Genomic DNA, 22,521 nt, shown 5'->3' on the forward strand with positions numbered 1-22,521 from the left:
GGTCAACCTCGACAAGCACCACACGGCAGCGGGCCGGCCTCTCCACGTTGAAACGTGTTCTAGGATGCGCATCTTCACTTCACTTACCTCGGTTCTGGCTGAGGGACGAGCGAGCGTGTTCGACCGAGGTCCTCCACGTTACAGGACCAGGCTGGTGGTCATGGTCATCGAAAAGGCCCGAAATTCCGGCGGCTTGGCCATATGGCAACTGTACAAAAACTTTCCCGGGCTGTTGATTCGGAGACCAGGCTCTTGGGGTAAAATTGACCAGGGTGAGAAGATGGCCAGACCTGGAGTTGGCATTGGATTAGAGTTGAAGTACACTGACAACGTCCTCATGACCGATGTCACAACCTCCAGGGCACAATCGATCCAATTGCTATACGAACTCCTCACTCAGAGTGGACAAAGTACCGTTATCTTCTCGGCGGCTTTTTGTTCCCAGGGTGTCGAGGGTGTCGACTCATTTTGATGCGGAATGTCGTTTAAGTGGCCAGAATCACCCCGGAGCTAAGTGTGACACTACCCCAGTTCACACTAGGATGAAGTCAATATAAATGCTCCGAAGCGAAGCGTCTACCAAATTAAGCAAGAGTCAAACACGCCTAAGAAAAGGGGGCCAGCCCTCCAGCACATGACATGTACGTCCAAGTAGCGACCAGCGAGAGAGGATCGAAAGTGCATTGATATTGGCTGGCTGAACACGTTGGGAAAAGTGGCCCAAGCCCAATTGTGAGGCGGATGCAGATGCCAGTGACTGCAGTAGTAGGTGTCGACAGTACTGGAGAAGCATGCGTTCTACAGGTCTTTGAAGCGCGACCATGACTATGGCCACGACCACGACCACGACCACGAACAAGACCAGGCTGGAGTCAGAGCATGGCTGACAGCATCAAATGACGATCTAGAGCGTGCCAGATCAACCCCGCACAACTCCAGCCAACGGTCCTGTTCTGGCTGCGGTCCTTTGTCTGTCACCCCCGCCCAAGAGAAGTGCCACACCATGGTCAACGCCGAGGCGAACGCGCGGGCCACGAGGACAGACATATATCGACTTCCATCAAAGCGGTTTGTGTCCACAGTCCACAGTCCTCCATCCGGAGTACCACGCGAGGAGACCCAGAAAGTAGGAAGGAAAACGGATGTCAGACACGTGTGCGGAACCGGAACCGGAACCCAACGAACTCAGGGCCCCGGGATCGGAAGCCTGAGCCTCTAAGCCCCAGAACATCTACTCCAGATTGGGATCCACGCCTCGGCCCCTTAGCCTCCTAAGCCCCTTCTCCCCGGCCTGGGGCAGTGGGCTATTGGAGCCCATCCCCCGCCATCCCCCGTAGTCCGGGAGACTTCACAAGTCAGCACCAACTTGAATTGGGTTTGGTCGTGCATCCAGAATGATGAAGCGAATTTGGTCCGGGGGCGCCCTTTGATAGGGCAATGCCCAAATTCGCCCGAGGAGACAGAGAGATAGATGGCAGTTATCTCCTGGGAGGTATAAGTACTGTATCCCCTGCACTGGATGGCGACGCAAGCATTTCTGATCTTCCTCCACCCTGAGCGAGGTAATTTGTGGTTTGTCTCGATTCCAAGTCCAAATCCCAGCCCATTCCACCCTCTAGTCTCGCTTCCATGGATCCCAAGACACGGTCAGAGGCCCAGCCGGAGGCCCAGCAGCAGCAACAGCAGGGCGAGCACAGACATGTGACGTTGGAGCAGCATACCAGCTGGATCAACATCCTCACCGTGGTCGCAGCCGCCATGGCCAGTTTCACCTTTGGCTTTTCCAACAATGTCATCTCCGGAACGCTGGCCCAAGATTCCTTCCTGGCCTACTTCCTAACCACCAACGCCAACTCGCGCATTGGCGGTATGCTTGGGGCGTGAGTCTACAGTCCTCCAAGAAGCCAGCTAGCCCTCTCTCTGACTGACGGATGCACCCCAGCTTTTTCGGCGGAGGCTTCATTGGCGCCATTGTGCAGAGCCCCCTTTCTACCCGCTACGGCAGACGTCCGTGTAACACGGTTGCCGCGTTGCTGGTCATGGTAGCGGCGGCGCTGCAGGCCGGCAGTGTCCACCTCGCCATGTTCCTGGTCGCGCGGGTGCTGAACGGCATCGGCGCCGGTATGATCATTACCAACACGCCCGTTTATCTGAGCGAGGTGTCGCCGGCGCACACCCGCGGCATTCTGGTCAGCGCCCAAGGAGTCGCCATCACGGCGGCGTACATCCTGTCCAGCCTGACTGCCTTGGGATTCCACTACGTGGATGAATCGTATCAATGGCGCCTGCAATTTGTCATTCTGACCGCCCTCTCCATCTTACTTACCATCACCATGTTTTTCATTCCCGAAAGCCCCCGGTGGCTCATGGTGCGGCTTTTCTGTCTTCATTGTTCAAAGTCGGTCTGCTAACCGCGGGGATTAGGACCATGGGCGATTCGATGAGGCCTGGACCGTTCTGGAGAGGCTGCACCGGACAAAAGCAGATCCTGAGGGACGCATTGCGCGGGCAGAATATGTGCAGATCAAAGCCCAGGTTGAAGAAGAAAAGGTACACACACACCAAGACATACAAGAGAGAGATCTATCCCTGTCATGTCCTGTCCTGTCCTTTTGACATTAATGTCGTCGAGTCCGCCCAAGCTGACCCAATTCAATCTCAGGCACTGCCCACCGGCTACTTGCATATCTGGAAGTCTCCGTCGCTAAGAAAACGGGCCATCTGTGGCTCAGTGGTCTGGATCATGGGCCAGTCCACCGGCATTGTGGTCATCGCCAACCTCGCCCCGAGGTTGTTCGCCGGTCTCGGATTCGACCGGGTCCTGCAGCTAGGTCTTTCGGTAGTCTGGGTCACTGTCTGCGCCATTGGAACCTGGCTCAGCGGTCTTCTCATCGAACGTCTGGGCCGAATTAAACAAATGGGTGAGTGCGTCTTAGCTCGACATGGATGATGATGATGATGAGTACCTCTTTGAGGACCATCGACACCATCATTTGATGAGGATGATTCCCAATGATGGTGATGCTAATGCCAATTTCGTGCCAGTTCTCGGCGGGTATCTATGCACGGGCGCCCTGATCATTGAGGCCGTGCTACAGAAGTACTATATCGGAACGAACAACAAATCCGGTCTGAACGCCGCCACCGCCATGTACTTCATCTTCGTCTTCCTCTTCGGTCTGCTGATCGAATGCCCCGGCTACACGTACCTGGTGGAAATCTGGCCCACTCATCTGCGTAGCGAAGGTGCCACCATCGGCTTCGTTTCCTTCTTTACCATGACCATCATCTACAACAGCCCGGCCGCCCAGGCCTTTGCCACGATCGGCTGGCGCTACTACTTTGTTATGGTGTCGGTGTGTTTGGTCTCGACCACTTTTATGGCTTGGTATTGTCCTGAGGTTAGTGAGGCGTGTTTTTTTGTTTTGTTTCGTCTTTGTTTTGTCTCTTGTTCTCGGCCGAGCTCGACACTAATCATCCATCGTAGACTGCTGGCCTCACTCTGGAAGAAGTTGCCGCCAAGTTCGGCGACCATGTCGCCGTGGATATCGACACAGTCGACGTCGACCGCTTCCAGATTGAGAAGGTCCATGAGAGTCACGTCGAGGTGGTTTCGGTTTGAAATGCTGAGCGTGAACGACGAGTTGGTACCCCGGTAGCGTACCATACTATTATACTGTAGGGGACCCGGCATCCGGCACCCGGCAGCATACCGTATACTCTTATACTGTATATGAAGCGATGAGTATGGTGAGAGTGAGAGTGAGAGTGAGACGGTCACTTACGATTATGTCATATGTCAGAGTTAGGTAGGTGTGAGTCACCGTGATTATGAGGCCTACTCCTACTATAATATACTACTTGCGTTGCGACTGTGTCAGTGTCTGTTCCCTGTTCTCTATCAAACGGGCATGGGGGGAGCCTAAACTATATAGGTGTGCCTATACCGACTGTACCGACCTAATACTAGCTTTCTAGTTAAACAGTGAGGCTGGGAATGCCTAAGTTAGTGCCTAAGCTTGACATTTAGAGGTTTAGGGGTACTGTATATAATACTACTGAATGACTTGGACTAGGCTAAGCCTAAGCCTAAGATTAAACTGTAGTCTTTAATTGAGCGTGAGCTTGAACTGGCCGAAATTGTTCCTAGTAGAGAATATATATATGTATGCATATATACTGACACCGACACTGGCGGAGAGCTTGGTGGAATGAGATACTGGAAACGGAAACCACTCCGCTCCACGTTCACGTTCAGTTCACTTCAGTCAATGCAGTCACCGTAGTCACCATGACTCGGTTCATAGTTTAGCTTGATTAGCTCGTCAACTCTGACTTGACCAAGACTACTAACCGCCAAACCCGACTAAAGGATACATATAAACCTAGTTCCACTGAGACATAAAATCCATGGCGCTCGCCAGTTCCCGCTCAATACACGCCAGATGGGCCGGACTTCTGGGAACGGCCTTGATCTTGAACGGCAACGGACACAGCAGAATGGCCGAGGTATAGGCATTCTCGTCCAGATGGACCACCTCCCCCGTGACCGGGTCCAGGGGTTCGGAGATGTCAAAAGCCCACAGCAACTTGGCCGCAATGCGCCACATGTTTCGTTCGGCCAGGTGCAGGCCCGGACACATTCTTCGACCGGCTCCATATCCGTAGTGGTGTGGAGAGCTGGAGTCATGTTAGTTTTCTTGGCCATACTCATACTCATACTCATACTCGGACAAAAAAGGACTTGGCCACACCATACTCATACTCATACTCGGACAAAAAAGAACTTGGCTCGGGATTTGATGGTTCCCCCGGGGTGAGGAGAGTGCTAGAGAAGGGAAAGGGTGGAAGGGAGGTGGTGAAAGAAAAAGGGCAACGGGAAAAGGAAAAGGAAAAGGAAAAGAAAAAGAAAAAGCCAAAGCCAAAGGAAAGAAGGAAACTTATCTCGGTTCATATAGTCCGGGTTCACGGCGTATTCATTGGCCAGCTTCGGATGGTCCAAGTATCGATCGGGGTTGAACTCGTCGTGCTTCGCATAATTGCCTTCGCTGTGGTGGAGCGCCCAGATGCCGACAAAGACCATGGACCCTTTGGGGATTAACATGCCCTCGTATTCATCGTCTGGAAAGAATGAAAGACAACTCGTTAGTTAGGTATGACTTTCGGGATGGGGAAATCATGGTGCTGTAAGGGTGGTAGGGGCGTGGAAATTGGATGGAGACTAGAGGAGTTGACTGACCTTGTGTGACCATGTGTGGGAGGCCGGCAGGGGCACTGTATTCATTGATTAGTGACAGTTCTAGTGTTCGGCCTCTCGCTTCAGGATAAGGAAAAGGAAAGTCGTTCAAGCAGCTTTAGGCAGGCTAAGAAGACACATCAAGTCAAGGATAGGAGCACACAACAGCGTCCAAGAACAGAGAAGACAGGAAACCAAACCATGACTTACGTGGGCCGCCATCTCATACCCTCCTTGACAATACAGTTCACATACGGCAGCTTGTCGAAGTCGGTGAACACTGGAGCCCTCTCGGTGCCACACACGGCATCAATCTCGCGTCGAGCCTTTTCCTGAAACTGAGGATATTTGGCCAAAGCCAGGATCAGCGTCAAGATGTGGTTGGCGGTGGTGTCGGCCCCGGCCTCGAGCAGCTCGCCGAACAGATTGTTGAAGGCGTGTGGCGACAGAGACGTGCCCTTTTCGTTCACTTCGTCGATTTTGGCGTCGATGAAGGAATCCCGTTTGTCACCTCGGGCTCGGCGCTCGTCGACAATAGCTCGAGCCTTGTCCCACATGTCGTCCATCATTGCCCGGCATTTATCTGCTCGCTTCTTCCAGTGGCCCGGTAGGTATTTGAGGAGGGGAAACTCGTCGATGGGCGGGTTGGCGCCAGGTTCTTGGGTTTCCAGCCACTGAACATGAATTAGATGGGTTTGGTTCTTGCGGTACCACATGACTATAAGACATGTTCTATAAAGGATACACAGAATGAAGTTGGGGAGGCAAATCTGGCCGTCCCCCACTGGAGGGGACGGAGGGAAGTGGAGAGGAAATAAAAATGGCCGTATCTTACCAGGTCCATCAACTCGTAAAAGTCCTTATACCAGAAGGAGTCCAAACTGGTGGCGCGATGTCCCCAGATGAGAGAGCCGGCCACGGACACGGTGTACAGACGGGCGTAGTGGAAGATCCTGTCAGGATCCCGGAGGACATTGTTCATGAAGATGACGGCTCTAGAGGAAAGACGTGTCAGCTGGAACTTGGAGTCTGACAAGCATTCATCAAGGGCAGAAGTAGAAGGATTCATGTCGAAGAGAAAAGGCCAAGGGCACAGGTGCTCACGTCCGAGTGGTGTGTCTTACTCTGCCTCTTGGACTTTCCAATGCTTCTCGTCCAATATCTTGGGGTTCAGGTTCCTCGTCACCACCGTGCGCTTCTCCCTCCATGACGGACCTTGTGGCTCCAGGGTCAGATGGTCACCATGGGTCACGTAGTTGGACACGTAGTTGAACGGCCGGTCAGAGTAGATGCTGCCCTTTTTGTCCAAGAGGTTGTTGATGGCTCTTCGGTCGCAGAGCACGACGATGTTGGTAGGGCCGACCTTGAGGGAGAAGATGGGGCCGTAGATGTCGGCCCATTCTTTGAACCTGGTCACAAGTCAGCTTATCGCCCAGCGTCCAGCGTCAACGGCGTTTGGATGGTAGACCCAGGAGGAACCCTGTCAAGGCAGGCGAGGTAAGGGCAGGGAGACAATACTTTTTGCCTAGTCCAGTGGTTGGGATTTGAAGTGCATTCCCCAAAATCGGAACCGTTGGCGGGCCCGGTGGCATGCGCGGATGGCGACGGCCAACCTGAAGCAGTCGGTAGACTGGGTAGGCGAGGACCACGGTCACGGCGAACCAGATAGCAAGAAGGGACGGCATGGTGGAGGGAGGATGGAGGTGGATGGGTTAGGTCGTCAACAGGCAGACGGGATACTATTACAGTAAGATGTGCTGTGCTGTGAGGTGCAAGGATAACAACACGCAGGCGCAGAAGCAGAAGCAGAAGCAGAAGATGGCGACCACTTCACTTTCACTTTCACCGAGGTCTCTTCCAGCGAGATTGCGTGCTGGAGATATACAGAGTAGAGGCGATGGAGATATTAGATAGTTTGTCTGTACCGTACAGCATCCGTCGTCTGTGGTAGTCTGCAATCTGCTCCCCTATGTCTCGTGTCTCCAGTCTCCAGTCTCCAGTCCCCAGTCTCCAGTCCCCTGTCTCCAGTCTCCTGCTGAATTCATCCGCCTGGCAAGGTCAGCCACACAGGCACGTTCCTGATTTGTCCCACACGTTGGACATCGCGTCATGGCTCCCCAGCTCGTGGGCAGCTGAATCCCTGATGGCGACCGCCATCTCAATTCTGGTCACATCTGGGGAGGTGTTTTGCCTGCGTCCCCCGCACCGCTGACTGTCCCCCCTGTGAGTGGCCAGCATTGAGGCCGGGGACGAATCAGAATTAGGCCCATATATGATCCGATAGGCTGGTCGATTGCAAGTCTCTCCGCCTGCGGTGGAATTTCTTCCGCAGCAGCTGCAGCGCAGGGATTTTCCCCAGACGACGATCAGGCAGACCCAACAGCCAACAGGGATCAGTGACAGTAGTGACAGGAATGGGGATGGAGGATGGAGGATGGAGGGTGCAGGATGCAGGGTGGAGGATCGAGGGCGGGGATTTATACGGAGTAGTGCGGTGCGGATCCCGCAGCTCCGGTAGAGAGTAGGTAGTAGGCACCTAGGTACCTAGGTAGGTACCGAAAGTAGGCAAGGCAGTTAGGTCGTACGGAGCTGGCTATCTATACTGGGCAGCCTATAGGTACGTATGTAGGACCTAGGTACGTCCTTGCTGGTACTACCTGGTACAGTACTGTCACAGGCCTGAGGCACTGTAAATTCGGTATAACTTGGCTTACCGAAATCACTGCGGCCTTTCGGTTCGGCAGGCTCTCTCTGTAGGCTGTAGCAACAGTGTAACCCGTAATCACTGCCCCGTCCTCCAACGGAACGGAGAGTATGTACGGAGTAGTGCAGACTGCAAAGCCAAAGCCTTACTACAATCCGTACTCCGTACTCCATACTCCATACTCCAGAGACATTTCTTCTGAACACCTTTAAAGCACGTCTCGAGGAGTCACACCTCTCCTCTCTCACCCCTCACCTCTCCCCTCGCACCTCGGATCCGATTCAATTTAAGTCATAACACACTCCCCCATCAATCGCACACAATCATGTCGGTTGACGGGAAAGTTGCCATCGTCACCGGCGCCGGCGGCGGTCTAGGCAGACTGTACGCCTTAGCGCTGGCGAAACGAGGCGCCAAAGTGGTGGTCAACGACTACGGCGGTACTCTCGACGGCCAGGTGGGCACCAGTGCTCGGGCAGAGGCGGTGGTCGAAGAGATCAAGGCGGCTGGGGGCATTGCCGTGGCCGATCCCCACGACGTCTCGGTGGCCGATCAGGTCAAGGAAATTGTCGCCACCGCGGTCAGGGAGTTTGGCACCGTGCACATCCTCATCAACAACGCTGGGATTCCCGGCAAGATCTCGCCCCATGACAACGTCGACAAGGACACCTTTATGAGGGTGTTGGAGATTTCCGTGCTCGGAACCACGCTCATGACCAGTGCAGTGTATTCGTTGATGGCGAAACAGAAGTATGGCCGTATTATCAACACCTCTTCCAATGCCATCTATGGCTTCGGCGCCGGCGGAGATTGTGCCTACAGTGCCTCCAAAGGGGCCATCTTTGCCATCACCCGAGAGCTTGGGAGGTGGTCGGAGCGGGACGGGATCAAACTCAACGGCGTCATGCCGTCGGCGGCTTCGAGAATGGCAGACATGTCCGAAGGGTCAAAGAAGGTCACTCGCACCTATTTCCAACCAGAGGTAAGTCAGGTCTCACCTATGCAAATGCACATGGACATGCAATCATGTCGCGCATGTACAGCGTGGTATGGGCTGACCTGGTGGCAATGGGGATCTAGGGCGTCGTGCCGTTTGTCATCGCTTTGGCCTCGGAAGAGTGTCCCGTGTCAGGCGAACTCTTCTCATCGAGTGCTTTCAGAGCTGCTCGGGAGACGTTTGCCACATTTCCCGGGGTCAAATCAGAAACCCCCGAAGGCTTCCTCCAACAGTTTGACAAGGTCTTGGGCAAGGATGAAACCCCATATCTTGCCACAAGCACGATTGATCACGTGAAATATGTGGTCCGAAACGCTCATGGCGTGGAGATGGAGGATGTGGCAGATTTTGGTCTGGCAAAGTAAAGGTGAAAGGTGTGAAGCGTGAAGGGATGTTGATTGTTGAGCAGAGTATGCATATCCGTAGCCCTAACCATAACCCTAAAATGCGTATGCCTAGTATGGGGAGATGCGTGCTATCATTCGCGACTCGGCTATATTGCCTATATGGGCGGTCACGGGCTCCTAAGGCGACAGCTCAGGCAGCAGACCACATGACTCTCGAGTTTTCACGTGTCTCGGTCCGGCGACCCGGCGTTCTGGGGTCCCCAACTTGCATCATAATGAGGAGCTACGGAGAAGGTAATAGGCGGGCGAGGGGGGGAACAGGGGTCTTAGGGGTCTTAGGGGTCTTAGGGGCCTTAGGAGGCTTCCCTTAGGCGCCTTAGGCTCCTTAGGCTTGTCCCCATCCCTAACTCTGCCAACCTACGGAGTACCTTAGTACGGAATAGGTGCCTACCCGGTCCCCTCTGTATGTCCCGAGTACCTACACAACAGCTCCCCGGCGTTGCCGCAGTCCCCTTATCCCGGCGCTGCCCAGAAATCCGCATCAGCCTCTGCCCCAGACTTGGCCCCGAATCCGAATCATTTTCCCCCAGTCGAACCCAGTCCAACCCAACCCAACCCACTTCTCCTCAACTTTCCACCTTTCTTCGCTTCGCTTCTCTTCTCTCCATGCCCCGGACCAATTCAGAACTCACGGCGCGTGATCCAGCACAGCTCCAGCTCCAGCTCCCTCCAAGTGTCTGTCGCCCTCAATTTCAGCCATGGCTGCCGTGGAGCCCAAAGACGGTGGCCTCGCAAAGGCGAATTTGGCGTGCGAACGATGCAAAAGGTGGGTGGAAGAGAAGAGATTTGTGTTCAGGCGCATACAAGACAGCACGCACCACGCACCCTTGTCATGCGGTTGTGGTTGTTGTCTTCACCTTGCAACCCACTGGCATCGTCTCTGCACCTTGTTGTCTTCACCGATCATATAGCTAATGTGCGTGCGTGTCCAGGAAAAAATCAAAATGGTTGGCCGCCCGCCGACTCTCTGGCTAAATCATAAGGCGTGCGCTGCTGACGTCCCATCCTTCACGACAGTGACCGTCAGATTCCCTCATGCTCGCTTTGCCGTCAAAGTGCAAAGCAGTGTACCTATCCCACCGTCCGTTTGAAACCAGGGCCAAGGCTGGGTACGTCGGCTGCCAGCGCAGTGCAGTAGGAAAGGTGATGGGATTGGGAACTGGCCGCTGACCGCCACCAGGCTCTACAAATCGTCGAACTCGCCAGCGGTCTTGCCGCGTCACAGCCCGGGCCGTGACCACGCTTCATCCTCAACCTGTATACTATCCCGCCCAGCATGGCCAGGCCTATCTACAAACTCCCCCCGATTGTCAGGTCTGGTCGGGCAAGCCGAAAACCGAAACATCTCATCTTTCACCCCAGGCTTCTCCACCCGGAGCCTATCATCCGCATCCTCCTCCTCCTCCTCCTCCTCCTCCTCATCACCCTCATCACCCTCATCCGACCGCGCGATCACCTCAAATGGCCGCCTTCAACTTTGCCAAAGCCATCAGCCTCTCCTCGTTCTTTCATCCATCCCATGAAGCCTCCTTGACCCCGCCGTCACTGCGTCCGCGAGGACGGTCTCAACCCGGCTTCCTCCTCGTCCTGGCCGGAGCCAAAGAGAAATTGACCATGGCATGCGAGGTCCTCTGCATATCCATTTTGGAAGCCCAGGCTCTGTAAGCTCCCCGGCCGTGAAGTTGTGGCTCGTGCTGACCGGTGGGGTTTATCACCTAGGGTAGATGTTTATTTCGAGGTGGTGGCCGGCCTGACGTCCATGTCTCTCTTCCACCAGCCGTCTTTCCAAGATAAGATCAGCAGCATCGAAGATCCCAAACACCTCATCGCCTTGTTTGCGGCCATGTTTTCTATTTCCTCGAGATTCGCTCCTCGCCGAAACACGATGCAGGGCCTGAACACATCAACGTCCACGTCCCCGTCCCCGTCTGCTCTCGACGGATCCAACTTACCCTCCCACAAAGAGTTCCATGTGCTTTCGCTGAAATACATCAACGAGGCCATGGACGCCTGTTCCAACAGTCCCCCCCCTCTTTGTCTCGTGCAAGCGATGACTCTGGCCGGCTTCTATTCATTGGTCAACGGCGTGTACGGGCAGGCGTGGCGACTGGTCGGGGCGGCGGTTCGAGTGGCCTATGAACTTCGACTTCACCTGATCGATCATGAAGGCCTCAACAAAGCGCCGTCCAGCGACAATGAACTTACGGCGTGGTCGTTCAGCGAGGAGCGACGGCGATGTTGGTGGGCATTGTGGGAGATGGACATATTCGCTTCCACGATCAAGCGGGCGCCGACGGCCATCGACTGGAAGATGAACGAGACGTATCTTCCGGTGTCGGATGATCTCTGGTTCGCGAACAAGTACCAGGCGTCCTGCCTGTTGCGAGGGGAGCCTGAAGAACGGTGGCGGCATCTGAAACAGTCGGGGAACGAAGGGTCTTTTGCCTGGGCCATCCTCCTGGCGGCGTTGATGCGTGACGCGCAGATCTTGTGCCACGACAACCTCCAGGGCAAGTTTGCCAACCTCGACCCCAAAAGCGACGTGCCCAAGCTGGTGCAGTACTTCAGCAACAGTTACACGCGGCAGGCGGCGGAAGAAATTTCGGAACGACTGTCTAGTCTGGTGCGGGCGTATCAAGCCATTCGCGAAGAGCTTCCGGCCGCGCTGGAGCACGGCGGCGAACCTTTGAACTTTGACCTGGTGGCCGGGGAAGACCCGCTGGCAGCCCGGCGAGCCAGTGCGGGCAAATACATTGTGGGCATGATGAAGGCGTCGGCCAGCTTCATGATCTATCAGAATCACGTGGTTGCCGACATGATCGAAGGGTTGATTCCTCTCCCCCTTTTTTCCAGCCCCGAGGTTCCCACGCAATCGTCGGACCAGTCGACGGTGATGGGCGATGATCCGACCACGCGGGTGGGCCTCGAAAACTTCCTGGAAGCCAGCGACACGGTTCTCAGATTGTTGACGAGCTGTCCGGGCGACCACGTCAGATACGTGAGCCCGTATTACGCCAGCACGGTGTGGATTGCGGCCACGTTGCAGAGCTTCAAGCGCATCTTCCGATGGAATGAGGCTCCGATGCTGACGGAGAGCAAATACGCCACTCTACGTCAAACGTACATGCGATTCGCCGAGTTCTGGGGCACTCCGCTCACATTACTGCAGAACTTGGACTCGTTGGAAGCGCGACTGGAAGCTCGACAAAAGGAAATGGAGATGTCTGGGCCGGAGCCTGTGACCAACCCGACAGGAGGTGCACATGCTTTGGGCATGGACATGCTGGGCGGGGGTGGTGGCGGGGGGGAAGGGCTCGGGGCTGTTGAAGCCATTCGGCAGCCGCAGCCGCCGGGGCTCCTTCAGTCAGCAAGCGTTCCCTACGAGGCTTCGCAGTTCAGTGGCGCTGTCGATGCTCCTTCTGCACTGCGATCACCAGATGAAAGTCTGGAGTGGTCATCGGCCATGGGAGGTGAAGTCGACCCTTCGACCGATGACTCGGCCTTTACCGGTGACTGGAGTGGCCCGTTTCCTGATGATTTGTTTGTGGACAATTTTGCGTGGTATTCGTCGGATATCATGGCGGCACTATGTCATGGATATGCGGGATGATTGTTTGCGGAAGAGGATTGTCATGTGGGCTCGGTGTTGGCCATTCTCTTGATGGTCTCTGTCTTTTCTCTCTGTTCTCTCTGTTCTTGGAGATTGTCTGGCGTCGGCTGGCTGGGTTGAAGGGGCGAGCAGTGCTCAACCCGAGGGAGGGTCGTGGCGATATGGGCGGGTTTAGCCCTATCGACGAGGCATGCGTGGGTTAGGGTAGCTAGTACTCCGTACGTTCAGTTGGATTGTATAAAGGAGCAGCATATCTAGTGTACAGTACTACAGCCTTGTCCTGTCTTGTCCTCGTCCCGGGCTTGTTGTATGATGTTTAGGTATGTAATATAGTCTACGATTAGTGCGACGCACTGTACGGAGTACATACGAAGTACAGGTCGTGCAGGCATAATTAGCAGGATTAGCGGTGGCGGGTGCAGGGTCCATTTCCTTTCACCCTTTCTCTCCCTGGTACCTATTACATATTAGCATTAGCTTTAGCTATCAGCTATTACCTATTCTTATGAGCGCAACAATAGAGTCCAGTAATTGATCGAGTTATGAGTTGGGAGCCAAGAGTTGGGAGCCAAGAGTTGGGAGTTGGCGGGGAAAGTTGTCCTGCACTGACCGGGGTGACTTCGGGGGAATGGAATGGGGGCCGGGGAGAATTCGACTACTGTAACTGCAGCATTACGCAGGGTTGAACGTGGAGAGGGGAGAAGGGGAGAAGAGAAGCTTGGAGAAAGCTATAGTAAGGTACAGAGTAAGGTACCTCAGTACAGTAACTATCAGTACTGATACTATGCACCCCGTACTGTCTGGACGTAGTGGTGGTAGTGATGGCAGTGTGCCTTAGAAGGCCGAAGAAAGCAGTGAGTGAGTGGTATAGATACGATACCGTACGGATACAGGTCCTTACCTACCAGGTACCTAATAGTACCTAATAGGTGCCAAGGTATAGTAGGTAGGTAGTGGGGAGTGGGGATATATAGGTGCTGATTAATAACAAATAACAGTACCGATACCGCTTCTGACCTTACCTACAGTACCTCTTCTACCTCTACACCTAATAATATACCTACTGTATCCGTACTTCTGCTACCTACTTACACCTACGCCTTCTCTGTACATCTACTCTACAATTACACCTATACATATACCTATACCTACCTACACCAACACCTAACCACAGTATACACACCCACACTTAACATGGCTTCCTCTCCCAAGCAGGCTCTGCAGCTGATCATCGTGCCTCATCGGCCCGTCCACACCGACGAGGAAATCAATCGCGACCTGGCGCCCGCGTTTGGGATTTTGCAAAAGTGAGTATGAGTAGAGTCCAGTTGTGTTAGTCAAGTTCAAGTTGCCCTCAATGAGCAGGGCAGGGCAGGCAGGGCAGCACAGGACAAGACAGGACAGCACAACACCCTCAGCATGATATTACCACAAGGGTCATTGAACACCCATCCATCACATCACATCACCTACTGTCTACTATCCTGTCTACTGTCCTGTCTACTGTCCTGTCTACTGTCCTGTCTACTGTCCTGTCTACCGTCATGTCTACCGTCAACACTACTAACACCTCCCACAGAGCCCCAGGCCTCAAAAACCTCTGGCGCGGCAAAAAGCATGAAGACCGCCACACCCAAGTAGCCCTCCTGCTCTGGGACAGCCTGGCGGCCAGCCACGCCTTCTTCACCAGCCCGGCCTACACGGAATTCCACCGGGTGGTGCAGCCGGCCCTGAACGGCCGCAAGATCGAGTGGCAGAACCACGTCCTGATCGACGCCACCGGTCTGGACGACCAGGCCCATCTGGCCAGCATACTGACCTCGCCCGCCATCGAGGTCGCCCTGACCAAGGTGGTCGAGGGAGGCGTCGCCGGCTATTATTCGCAGTTCCGCAACATCGTCGTCCCCATCCTGGACGCCGAACCGGGCGCCGACGGTCACTTTATCAGTCCGTTGGTGGAGAACCCTCAAGACCAGTTGTTGTTGATTAATTGGAAATCGGTTGATGTGAGTAGTCATCCCATCGCTCCCATCCCATCATTCGAATCCATCATTCTATCCTATTATTCGAATCCCATTACTCCCCATCATTCGAATCCCATCATTCGAACCCCATCTCCCATCCTACCATTCGAACCTGTAGCTGTAGCCAGTGGGACGGCCACGGACAGAAAGACAAAGACAGAGACAGAGACAAGACAGAAACACGACCAGAATAAAAGCTAACGCTCCGAACTCTCAGGCCCACCACGAAGACTTTGAAAAGGCACCCGGCTTCAAGGCCTGCATCGACGGCCTCAAGGACTACTATGCCGTCTTTGTCGTGCCGTGGCACATTGTCGAGCTGAAGCAGGTCATCTGATGTGATGTGATGAGATTGATTTGTCTGTGTCTGACTGACCTGCGTGTCTGACCGACCAGCTAGGGTAGGGTAGGGCGGGATGGCGTTTGTCTGACCGACCAGCTAGGGCGGGATAGAGCAGAGCGGGGCGGGTAGGGCATGGCAGGGCAGGGCAGAGAAGAGTAAGGTATGGTAGGGCAGAGCAGAGCGGCCAGAGTATGGTATGATATGATAGGTATAGCAGGTCAAAGACACCAGGCTCGTTGATGTCAATAGTGATAGTGATAGTGATAGTGATATCGAAAAGGTAGAAAATATGAATATGAATATGAACATACATGCATCTACGTGACCCTTCAGCATTCAGGACAGAGTATAAGCCCTATCATCCAAGTCTTGCATTGCCTTGCCTTGTCTTGATTCTCATATTCTATATTCTATACCTACCTATCTCCTATTCCTACCTACCTAGGTAAAGTAGGTGGTTAGGTGGTTAGGTAGATAACCCCATCTCATCTCATCTCATCTATGCGGCCCCGCATCCGGATTAAGCCTCGCACAGGTCCATACATACATACATACAGGTAGAGATGGATGATTAAGAAAACACGGTATGGCATGTCCATATAGGTAGAGACGGATGGATGGATGGATGCATCTATTGGAACACAGTCATGTCCGAGATTGAAATTGTTATTCAGGGAACACAGTATGGCATGTCGAGATTGAAATTGGAATCAATTGCTCATGTATACTCATTGTCCACATCAACACTACTACATAGTATCATAGATTGCTCCACGGTCATGTACAATTCAAATGCCCTTCCTCCCATCCCATCCCATCTCATCTCATCTCCTCCCTCACAACCCTAACCTAACTGTACTGCTCCAAAAACTCCAATGCCTCGGCCTTCTCCTGGTTGATGCGTTCCACATGCTTCTGGCTTCGCGGCTTGATGGCGATCTTGAAAGGCAACGGAGCCTGCAGAATCCCCGGGTTGTAGGCGTCGGCGTCCAGCGGCACCTTGACGCCCGTCTTGGGGTCGACGTACTCGGAGAATTCAAAGGCCCAGAGTAGCTTGGCCGCGATGCGCCACATGTTGCGCTCCGCGAGATGCATGCCGGGACAGATGCGGCGGCCGGCGCCGTAGTTGTAGTGGTCTCGATTCGCCCAGTCGGGGCTGCCGGCGTAGTCGTTGGCCAACTTGTGGTGGTTCAGGTAGCGGTCGGGGTTGAACGTCTCCGGGTCGGCGTAGATCTCGGCCGAATGATGGATGGCCCAGGTCGGGAGGAACACGGTCGAGTCCTTGGGGATCAACATGCCCTCGTAGAAGTCGTCTGTACCACGGTCAGTAGGTGTCTTCTATCAACTTGACAGATCGGAGGAATCTTCACTGACCTTCTCTTGCTCGGTGAGGGAGCGCAGTCACGGCCCTATAGATAAGTTTGTTAGTGAGGATTCGATGAGGTTGTCACAGACATGGTATGGTTGTGTCAGACAGGGCCGGGGCAAGTAAACTTACACAGGACGCCATCTCATCCCCTCTTTGACGATACAGTTGATATACGGCAGTTTGTCAAAGTCGGACCATAATGGAGCTCTCTCGGTGCCACAGACAGCGTCGATTTCCTTTCTGGCCTTCTTCTGCACTTCAGGGTACAGGCCAAAGGCGAGGATCAAGGTCAGGAGTTGAGCAGCAGTAGTATCGGCTCCGCCTTCGATCAGTTCACCCATCAGATTGTCGAAGCCGTGTTTGGAAAAGGGCATGCCCTTCTTCTCATACTCGTCGAGGAGGCTATCGATGATACAGTTGCGGCGTTCTCCTCGCGCGCGGCGCTCGTCGATTCTTCTCCGGGCCTCGCCCCAGACACCGTCCATCATTGCACCGGCATCGATGGCCCGACGTTTCCAGAAGGACATCCAGGTCGGCGTCCACTGGAGGAATTTAAATTCGTCCACAGGAGGATTGGCTCCGGGTTCCATGGCGGCCGTCCACTGTTGGCATAGTTAGCGCTGAAGTGATGGTGCGATCCCGGCTCCACATGACTGTGGCATGTTCGATTTCTTACCCTGTCCATTACATCGTAAACGCCCTGTGAGATAGTAGTCAGCAATTACCCCCCGACATCTGTTGGCCAGAACCACTCACTTGGGCCCAGAACGAGTCCGGGGTGGCCCCGCGATAGCCGTAGGTGATGGAGCTCACCACGGAGGCGGTGTAGCGTCTGATCTGGCGATAGAAATCATCGGGATCGGTCAGAAGGTTGTTCATCAAGACAGTGGCTCTAGACAAGTTGGCCAAGAGGGTTAGCGATCATGTGCCAGCCTGGCGGGTGAGACGTGACGTAACTACTTACTCTGCTTCTTGAATTCGAAAGTGCTTCTCATCCAGCGGCTTGGGAGAAAAGTTGTGGGCGATGACCTTTCTCTTCTCTCGCCACAGAGGATCCATCTGGGCGATGGCCAGATGGTCGCCTTTGGTCAGTAGATGGCCGACGTAGCTCTCTGGGCGATCCGAGTAAATGGAGCCTTTCTCGACGAGCAGCTTGTGGATAGCTTTGCGGTCACAGAGAACGACGACGCTGGACGGGCCGAGTTTGAGGCTGAAGATGGGGCCGTATTCTCTGGCCCATTCTCGAAATCTGGTAGGAGGCGAGGGGTTAGTATCTTTCCTTCTTGGGGGTTGGTACTCCTCTCTCCAGCATTCTCTTTGCTCTCTTTTGTCTCTCTCCTCTCTGTTTGAGTTTGAGCTTGTCACTTACTGTTTGTAAAGGCCAGTGCGAGGAATCTGATGAGCGTTTCCTAGGATGGGGATGGTGGGAGGGCCAGGTGGCATGCGAGGGTCCCGTTTGCCGACCTGGAGGAGACGGTAGATGCCGAGGAGCAGGGCGACGAGGGCCACCCAGACATAGGTCGGGACCAGTGACAAGAACGAGGCTGCTGCCATGTTGGATGGCGTAGAAAGGGAGGTGTCCTTCAAGAGCGGTGGGTGTCAAAGAAGAATAGAAGACTGAGAGAATTGTAGGTGAAAGAAGTAAGCCCAAGAAAGCCGGCCAGTGACGCGCTGGTGTGGTGGGTGCAGCGGTAGGGAGCTGTCTGTGTATTTAGGGTCTGGCATTGTAGGTACTGGACAGTGGACTCGGTATGGCAGACAGCAGACGGCAGATGCAGTGTGTGGTTGAAAGCTGGGGCACCGGGGCCTCCGGGCGACGGGCGTGCCACGAGCAACCCCTGCGGTCAGCTGGTGCCTGCGCCTGCGCCAGTGCGGTGGGTGGAGGAGAGAGGCGGAGACGAGGGGCAGAGTGTGGGACACGGGTGAACAGTGAACACACTGAATAAGCGTAAGGGCTGTCTTCGTGGTGTTTCTGATTGGGCACGAATTGCACCGGCTGCGCGACGCGGACGCGTACCTAAGGCCCAAGGGCGTCGTGTCGGGCAGATACTAGTAGTAAGAGTATGGATACAGAGCACTGCCACCCCATCACCACCCCGTCGGTGCAAGTTTCGGCTGCGATGGAGGGACCACAGAGCTGGGAGACCGAGCATTATTATCAATCATTAATGATTAATGGCGGCTGACGAGATATATCCAGTGTGTAATGCAGTCCATACTATGGACGACCTACCTAGTACCTCCCTAGGTCGGTCCCTCTGTGATATGGGACTGCTAGAATCGAACGCTTCACAGTACGAGTAATGGTCTGCATTTATTGGGTCTATGACGTCTGACTTGAGGATGCTGACTATCAAGTACTATACTGTACTGTACAGCGTGCTCGCGTGCGGTGATCAAGCCCCTAGGCCATGTGTGCGTATCGAGTTGGATTGTTATCGAGTCACCGCATTCTAATTCTCATTCTAATTGCTTGTCGTGATACCCATCCCGTTGCCCAGCCAAGGTCAGACACGCACTCTTTCTTTCCCCAGTTGTTCCCGTCTACTTCTTCTGCGTATATACCCATACCGCTGCCGCCGCCGCGATGACCAGGCCGCCGAGGGTGACGGGGCTGAAAGGGACGGAGGTGGTCTTGGTGGTCCCGGTGGTCGCCTTCTTCTTGGTCGCCAGGGTCGCGGAGGACTGGAAATGTCAGTAGACCGCCGGTGTCCGGTATAAGAGACAACACAGGGTTGACGCACCTGTTGGTCCAGCGAGCCGATCAGAAGTTCGTGGAGCTGGTTCTGAGCGTCTTCGGAGTGGCCGACTTCGTCAAAGGCCTCGGTGGCATCCTTGCCGGCGAGCTCTAGAATGACATCCTCTCCTCCTCTGCGGTCAACGCACGGGGTTACGGGTTGGTCTTATTTTTTTTTCAAAAGGCAGCGACTTACGGGTGCTCGGAAAGAAAGTTGGTCACTTCGTACACCTGACTTTGGTAGATGATGTACAGGTCGTCCCTTTGGGCATGTCGTGCCACCTCGGCAAGGCTGAACTGTTTCATGGTGGCCTGACTGGGCGGAAGGGAGGAAGAGAAGCAAGAAGGAGCGGAGAGATATACCACGCGGTGAGGGATAGAGGTGAAGGCGATGAAGTGGCGGTACTATTACTGTGTGAAAACATGCATCACTGTAACCACTATTAACCACTACCTACTATCTACCTGCTAGGTCCCTACGTACCGTAGATATCTAGGGACAGTACCTAGGTGCATCTTTTCTGGCCTTCTGATACCATACTTGTCCTCCGTCCTCCCTCCGTCCGTCTCCTACTACGTTGTGTTGTCGCTATGGCTGCTGTGCTCAGCCCCAGCTCCAGCCTATCGCAAGCATCCGATTCCTCATCCAGGCCCCATTCCAATTCCAATTCCAATTCCACCTTTTCACCCACGGGGCGTGTCCGACTTCTGCTCGCCATGGCGGGGAACAAATTCGACCGTCTCGACCGTGTGTGAGTGGGCGGGGCGGGGCGGGGGATAGTCGGCCGAATTCAGGTCGCTGTACTCCGTATGACATATGTACACTGTACAACCCTAACCCTAACCCTAACCCTAATGTAACTGTACCGTATTCAAATTCATCGTCAACCCTGAACCTGCTCGAATATCAAATGATGGAGCATACCTACCGAGTCCCTACCTGGTAACCACTGACTCTGCAGTATCCGCATGGTACCAGAACCATCCCGTATCCCAGGCAAGCAATGGAGGGGCCCAGGCCATTCATTCCCCCGAAAGATGCCCCGACCCGCCGTTACCCCTCCACGATGACAGTGGCACAGTCGTGGCACAGTCTGGGGGCCCGACAGACTTGGGCTCAGACAGCGGGGAGCAGAAGGAGTCTGAAGCCCGACAACCACCGACCGCCAATCCTGGGTATTAGACCGACGGCGATGACGGGTATTTTTGGTATGTTTGGTATTTTAATACATATACCACACAGTATCAAGTACCACGTTCAGTCCCTGCATCTACCTATACCTACCTATCACCGATTAATGATTGATGATGAATTGCTTACTGCGGAGTACATACACTGTCGCCCTCCTGTGTACACTGTCCACTATACTGATATCTACCTATAGGTACCTAGATATAAGTAGGTAGAATACTGTACGAATACCCCCAGGTAACTGTTATGGCTGTTTAGATCGGATCTCAGGCACCCTTACCCTTACCCTTCCCCCTACCCTTACTCCCACCCCTGCCCCTACCCCTGCCATCTCTTCCACCTCCTCCTATGCCCCCTACCAGGTAATGTTGCAATACTGTAAATACCTCCTGGGTACTCGGTATCCATCTATTTCCCCGACCCGATCTCCGACATGCGACGTCGGCCTGTTGGACCTGCCTACCTATTAGGTAACCTACAGAATACACGTTATGGACATACAACATCCTGTACTCCGTACCTCAGTCATACTCTGTATCCCGTATCCCTTAGTACGGGGTACGGAGACTAGATTCCGGGACCTTCCAGACCCGCCCCCAGTCCCCGGTCTCACCCCAGACCCCAGACCTCGACCTCGACCTTCAGACCTTAACCCAAAAGCTCTTCTCCCACTCTTCCCACTCTCAATGTCTAGTGTCCACTGTGCTGTCCCAGTGTCCATGCTCTTCACAGCAGACATTATATCTGCTGTCATCCTGAACCTGTCCGCTCCCTGATTCCCTGACTCCCTGACTCCCTGACTCCCTGACTCCCTGACTCCCTGACTCCCTGACTCCCTGACTCCCTGACTCCCTGACTCCCTGACTCCCTTCTCCCTCTCACCCATCCATCTGTGTCCCAGGTCCAATCCGATAGCCCCCAAGCATCAACAATCCCAGGGAAAGAGAATCTCCCACAATGACTGGACTCGGGCTACGAGGGTGAGAGAAAGCCCATCCGTTTTCTTTGCCACCAGTGACCAGCCACCAAGCGACCAATCTCGTCATCGTGGTGATGATCTGGTCTGGTTTTGACGTTGACGTTGACGTTGACCGTTGACCTTGTTATGTTCACAGCGTCGCCTTCATCACCGGCGCAGGAGGCGCCCTCGGCCGGGCCATGGCGTTGCAATTCGCGCGCGACGGCGTCCGGCGCATCGCAGGCGTCGACCTCTCGCCCCAAGGCCTGTCCGACACGGCCCAGGCTCTGCGCACCGCCGACCCCGCGGTCGATTTCTTGCCTCTCGCGGCCGACATCAGCAACGAGGAGCAGGTCGCCACTGCATTTCGGTCGGTGATACACAGGTTTGGCCGGGTCGACTACGCCGTCAACAATGCCGCCATTGCCGGCCCCTTGGGCCCCACCGACACCCTCGCCGTCGACGACTTGGACCGAGTCCAGAAAATCAACCTGAGGGGAACCTGGCTCTGTGAGCGCGAGGAATTGAAGCACATGGCGACCCAGGAGCCGCTACAGACTGAGTAGGTCGTCGGTCGTCGGTCGTCGGCTCGGATCTGCTCTCACTCCTCTGACTTCTCTGACTCCTCTCCTTTCCAGGGGTGACCGAGTCCCTTCCAGGGGTTCCATCGTCGTCGTCTCGTCGCTCCTGGGCATCCGCGCCATGCCCCAAAACAGCCTCTACACCATCTCCAAGCACGGTGAGTCTGAGCCACACCTGTTCCCTTGAGGTTAGGGTAGCTGGAGACATGTTCCCCTTGAGGTTGGGGTTGCTGGAGAGAGGGTTGGGTTTGGTTTGCCTTGGGCATTTTACATTCTACACGCTGCATTCTACACGCTGCATGCTACACGCTGCATGCTACACGCTGCATGCTACACGCTGCATGCTACACGCTGCATGCTACA

General features: G+C 54.5%; 8 protein-coding genes across 8 annotated transcripts in view; 5 read left to right on the plus strand and 3 right to left on the minus strand.

Moving 5' to 3' along the window:
* Positions 1-1,629: 1,629 nt before the first annotated feature.
* On the plus strand, positions 1,630-3,622 carry A1O3_02010 (uncharacterized protein; the record flags this gene model as incomplete). Its single annotated transcript, XM_007732153.1, has 6 exons — positions 1,630-1,880; positions 1,943-2,369; positions 2,425-2,550; positions 2,663-2,921; positions 3,046-3,401; positions 3,488-3,622. The coding sequence occupies 6 exons, from the start codon at positions 1,630-1,632 to the stop codon at positions 3,620-3,622; spliced, it is 1,554 nt and encodes a 517-aa protein (XP_007730343.1).
* Positions 3,623-4,385: 763 nt separating this feature from the next.
* A1O3_02011 (uncharacterized protein) lies at positions 4,386-6,921 on the minus strand (the record flags this gene model as incomplete). The annotated part of the gene is made up of 7 exons (XM_007732154.1): positions 4,386-4,680; positions 4,941-5,121; positions 5,240-5,274; positions 5,447-5,910; positions 6,072-6,231; positions 6,361-6,645; positions 6,755-6,921. The coding sequence occupies 7 exons, from the start codon at positions 6,919-6,921 to the stop codon at positions 4,386-4,388; spliced, it is 1,587 nt and encodes a 528-aa protein (XP_007730344.1).
* A 1,344-nt stretch (positions 6,922-8,265) lies between these two features.
* A1O3_02012 (uncharacterized protein) lies at positions 8,266-9,302 on the plus strand (the record flags this gene model as incomplete). Its single annotated transcript, XM_007732155.1, has 2 exons — positions 8,266-8,922; positions 9,021-9,302. 2 exons carry the CDS (start codon positions 8,266-8,268, stop codon positions 9,300-9,302), a joined length of 939 nt encoding a protein of 312 aa, XP_007730345.1.
* A 1,801-nt stretch (positions 9,303-11,103) lies between these two features.
* On the plus strand, positions 11,104-12,954 carry A1O3_02013 (uncharacterized protein; the record flags this gene model as incomplete). The annotated part of the gene is made up of 1 exon (XM_007732156.1): positions 11,104-12,954. The coding sequence occupies one exon, from the start codon at positions 11,104-11,106 to the stop codon at positions 12,952-12,954; it is 1,851 nt and encodes a 616-aa protein (XP_007730346.1).
* A 1,194-nt stretch (positions 12,955-14,148) lies between these two features.
* A1O3_02014 (uncharacterized protein) lies at positions 14,149-15,315 on the plus strand (the record flags this gene model as incomplete). Its single annotated transcript, XM_007732157.1, has 3 exons — positions 14,149-14,261; positions 14,534-14,960; positions 15,196-15,315. 3 exons carry the CDS (start codon positions 14,149-14,151, stop codon positions 15,313-15,315), a joined length of 660 nt encoding a protein of 219 aa, XP_007730347.1.
* Positions 15,316-16,170: 855 nt separating this feature from the next.
* Positions 16,171-18,244, minus strand: A1O3_02015 (uncharacterized protein; the record flags this gene model as incomplete). The annotated part of the gene is made up of 7 exons (XM_007732158.1): positions 16,171-16,634; positions 16,696-16,730; positions 16,820-17,292; positions 17,367-17,390; positions 17,447-17,582; positions 17,655-17,939; positions 18,060-18,244. The coding sequence occupies 7 exons, from the start codon at positions 18,242-18,244 to the stop codon at positions 16,171-16,173; spliced, it is 1,602 nt and encodes a 533-aa protein (XP_007730348.1).
* Positions 18,245-19,234: 990 nt separating this feature from the next.
* Positions 19,235-19,733, minus strand: A1O3_02016 (uncharacterized protein; the record flags this gene model as incomplete). The annotated part of the gene is made up of 3 exons (XM_007732159.1): positions 19,235-19,375; positions 19,435-19,561; positions 19,624-19,733. The coding sequence occupies 3 exons, from the start codon at positions 19,731-19,733 to the stop codon at positions 19,235-19,237; spliced, it is 378 nt and encodes a 125-aa protein (XP_007730349.1).
* A 1,843-nt stretch (positions 19,734-21,576) lies between these two features.
* The window catches only part of A1O3_02017 (uncharacterized protein), a gene marked incomplete at both ends in the record, with an annotated part of 1,230 nt that continues 285 nt past the window's right edge, over positions 21,577-22,521 (plus strand). The window contains 3 exons of the mRNA XM_007732160.1: positions 21,577-21,599; positions 21,735-22,139; positions 22,216-22,316. Of these exons, the coding sequence (XP_007730350.1) occupies positions 21,577-21,599; positions 21,735-22,139; positions 22,216-22,316 (529 nt within the window). The remainder of the gene's footprint in view (positions 21,600-21,734; positions 22,140-22,215; positions 22,317-22,521) is intronic.

This window comes from Capronia epimyces (genome assembly GCF_000585565.1).
Source record: "Capronia epimyces CBS 606.96 chromosome Unknown aczIQ-supercont1.2, whole genome shotgun sequence".
Lineage (NCBI taxonomy): Eukaryota > Fungi > Ascomycota > Eurotiomycetes > Chaetothyriales > Herpotrichiellaceae > Capronia > Capronia epimyces.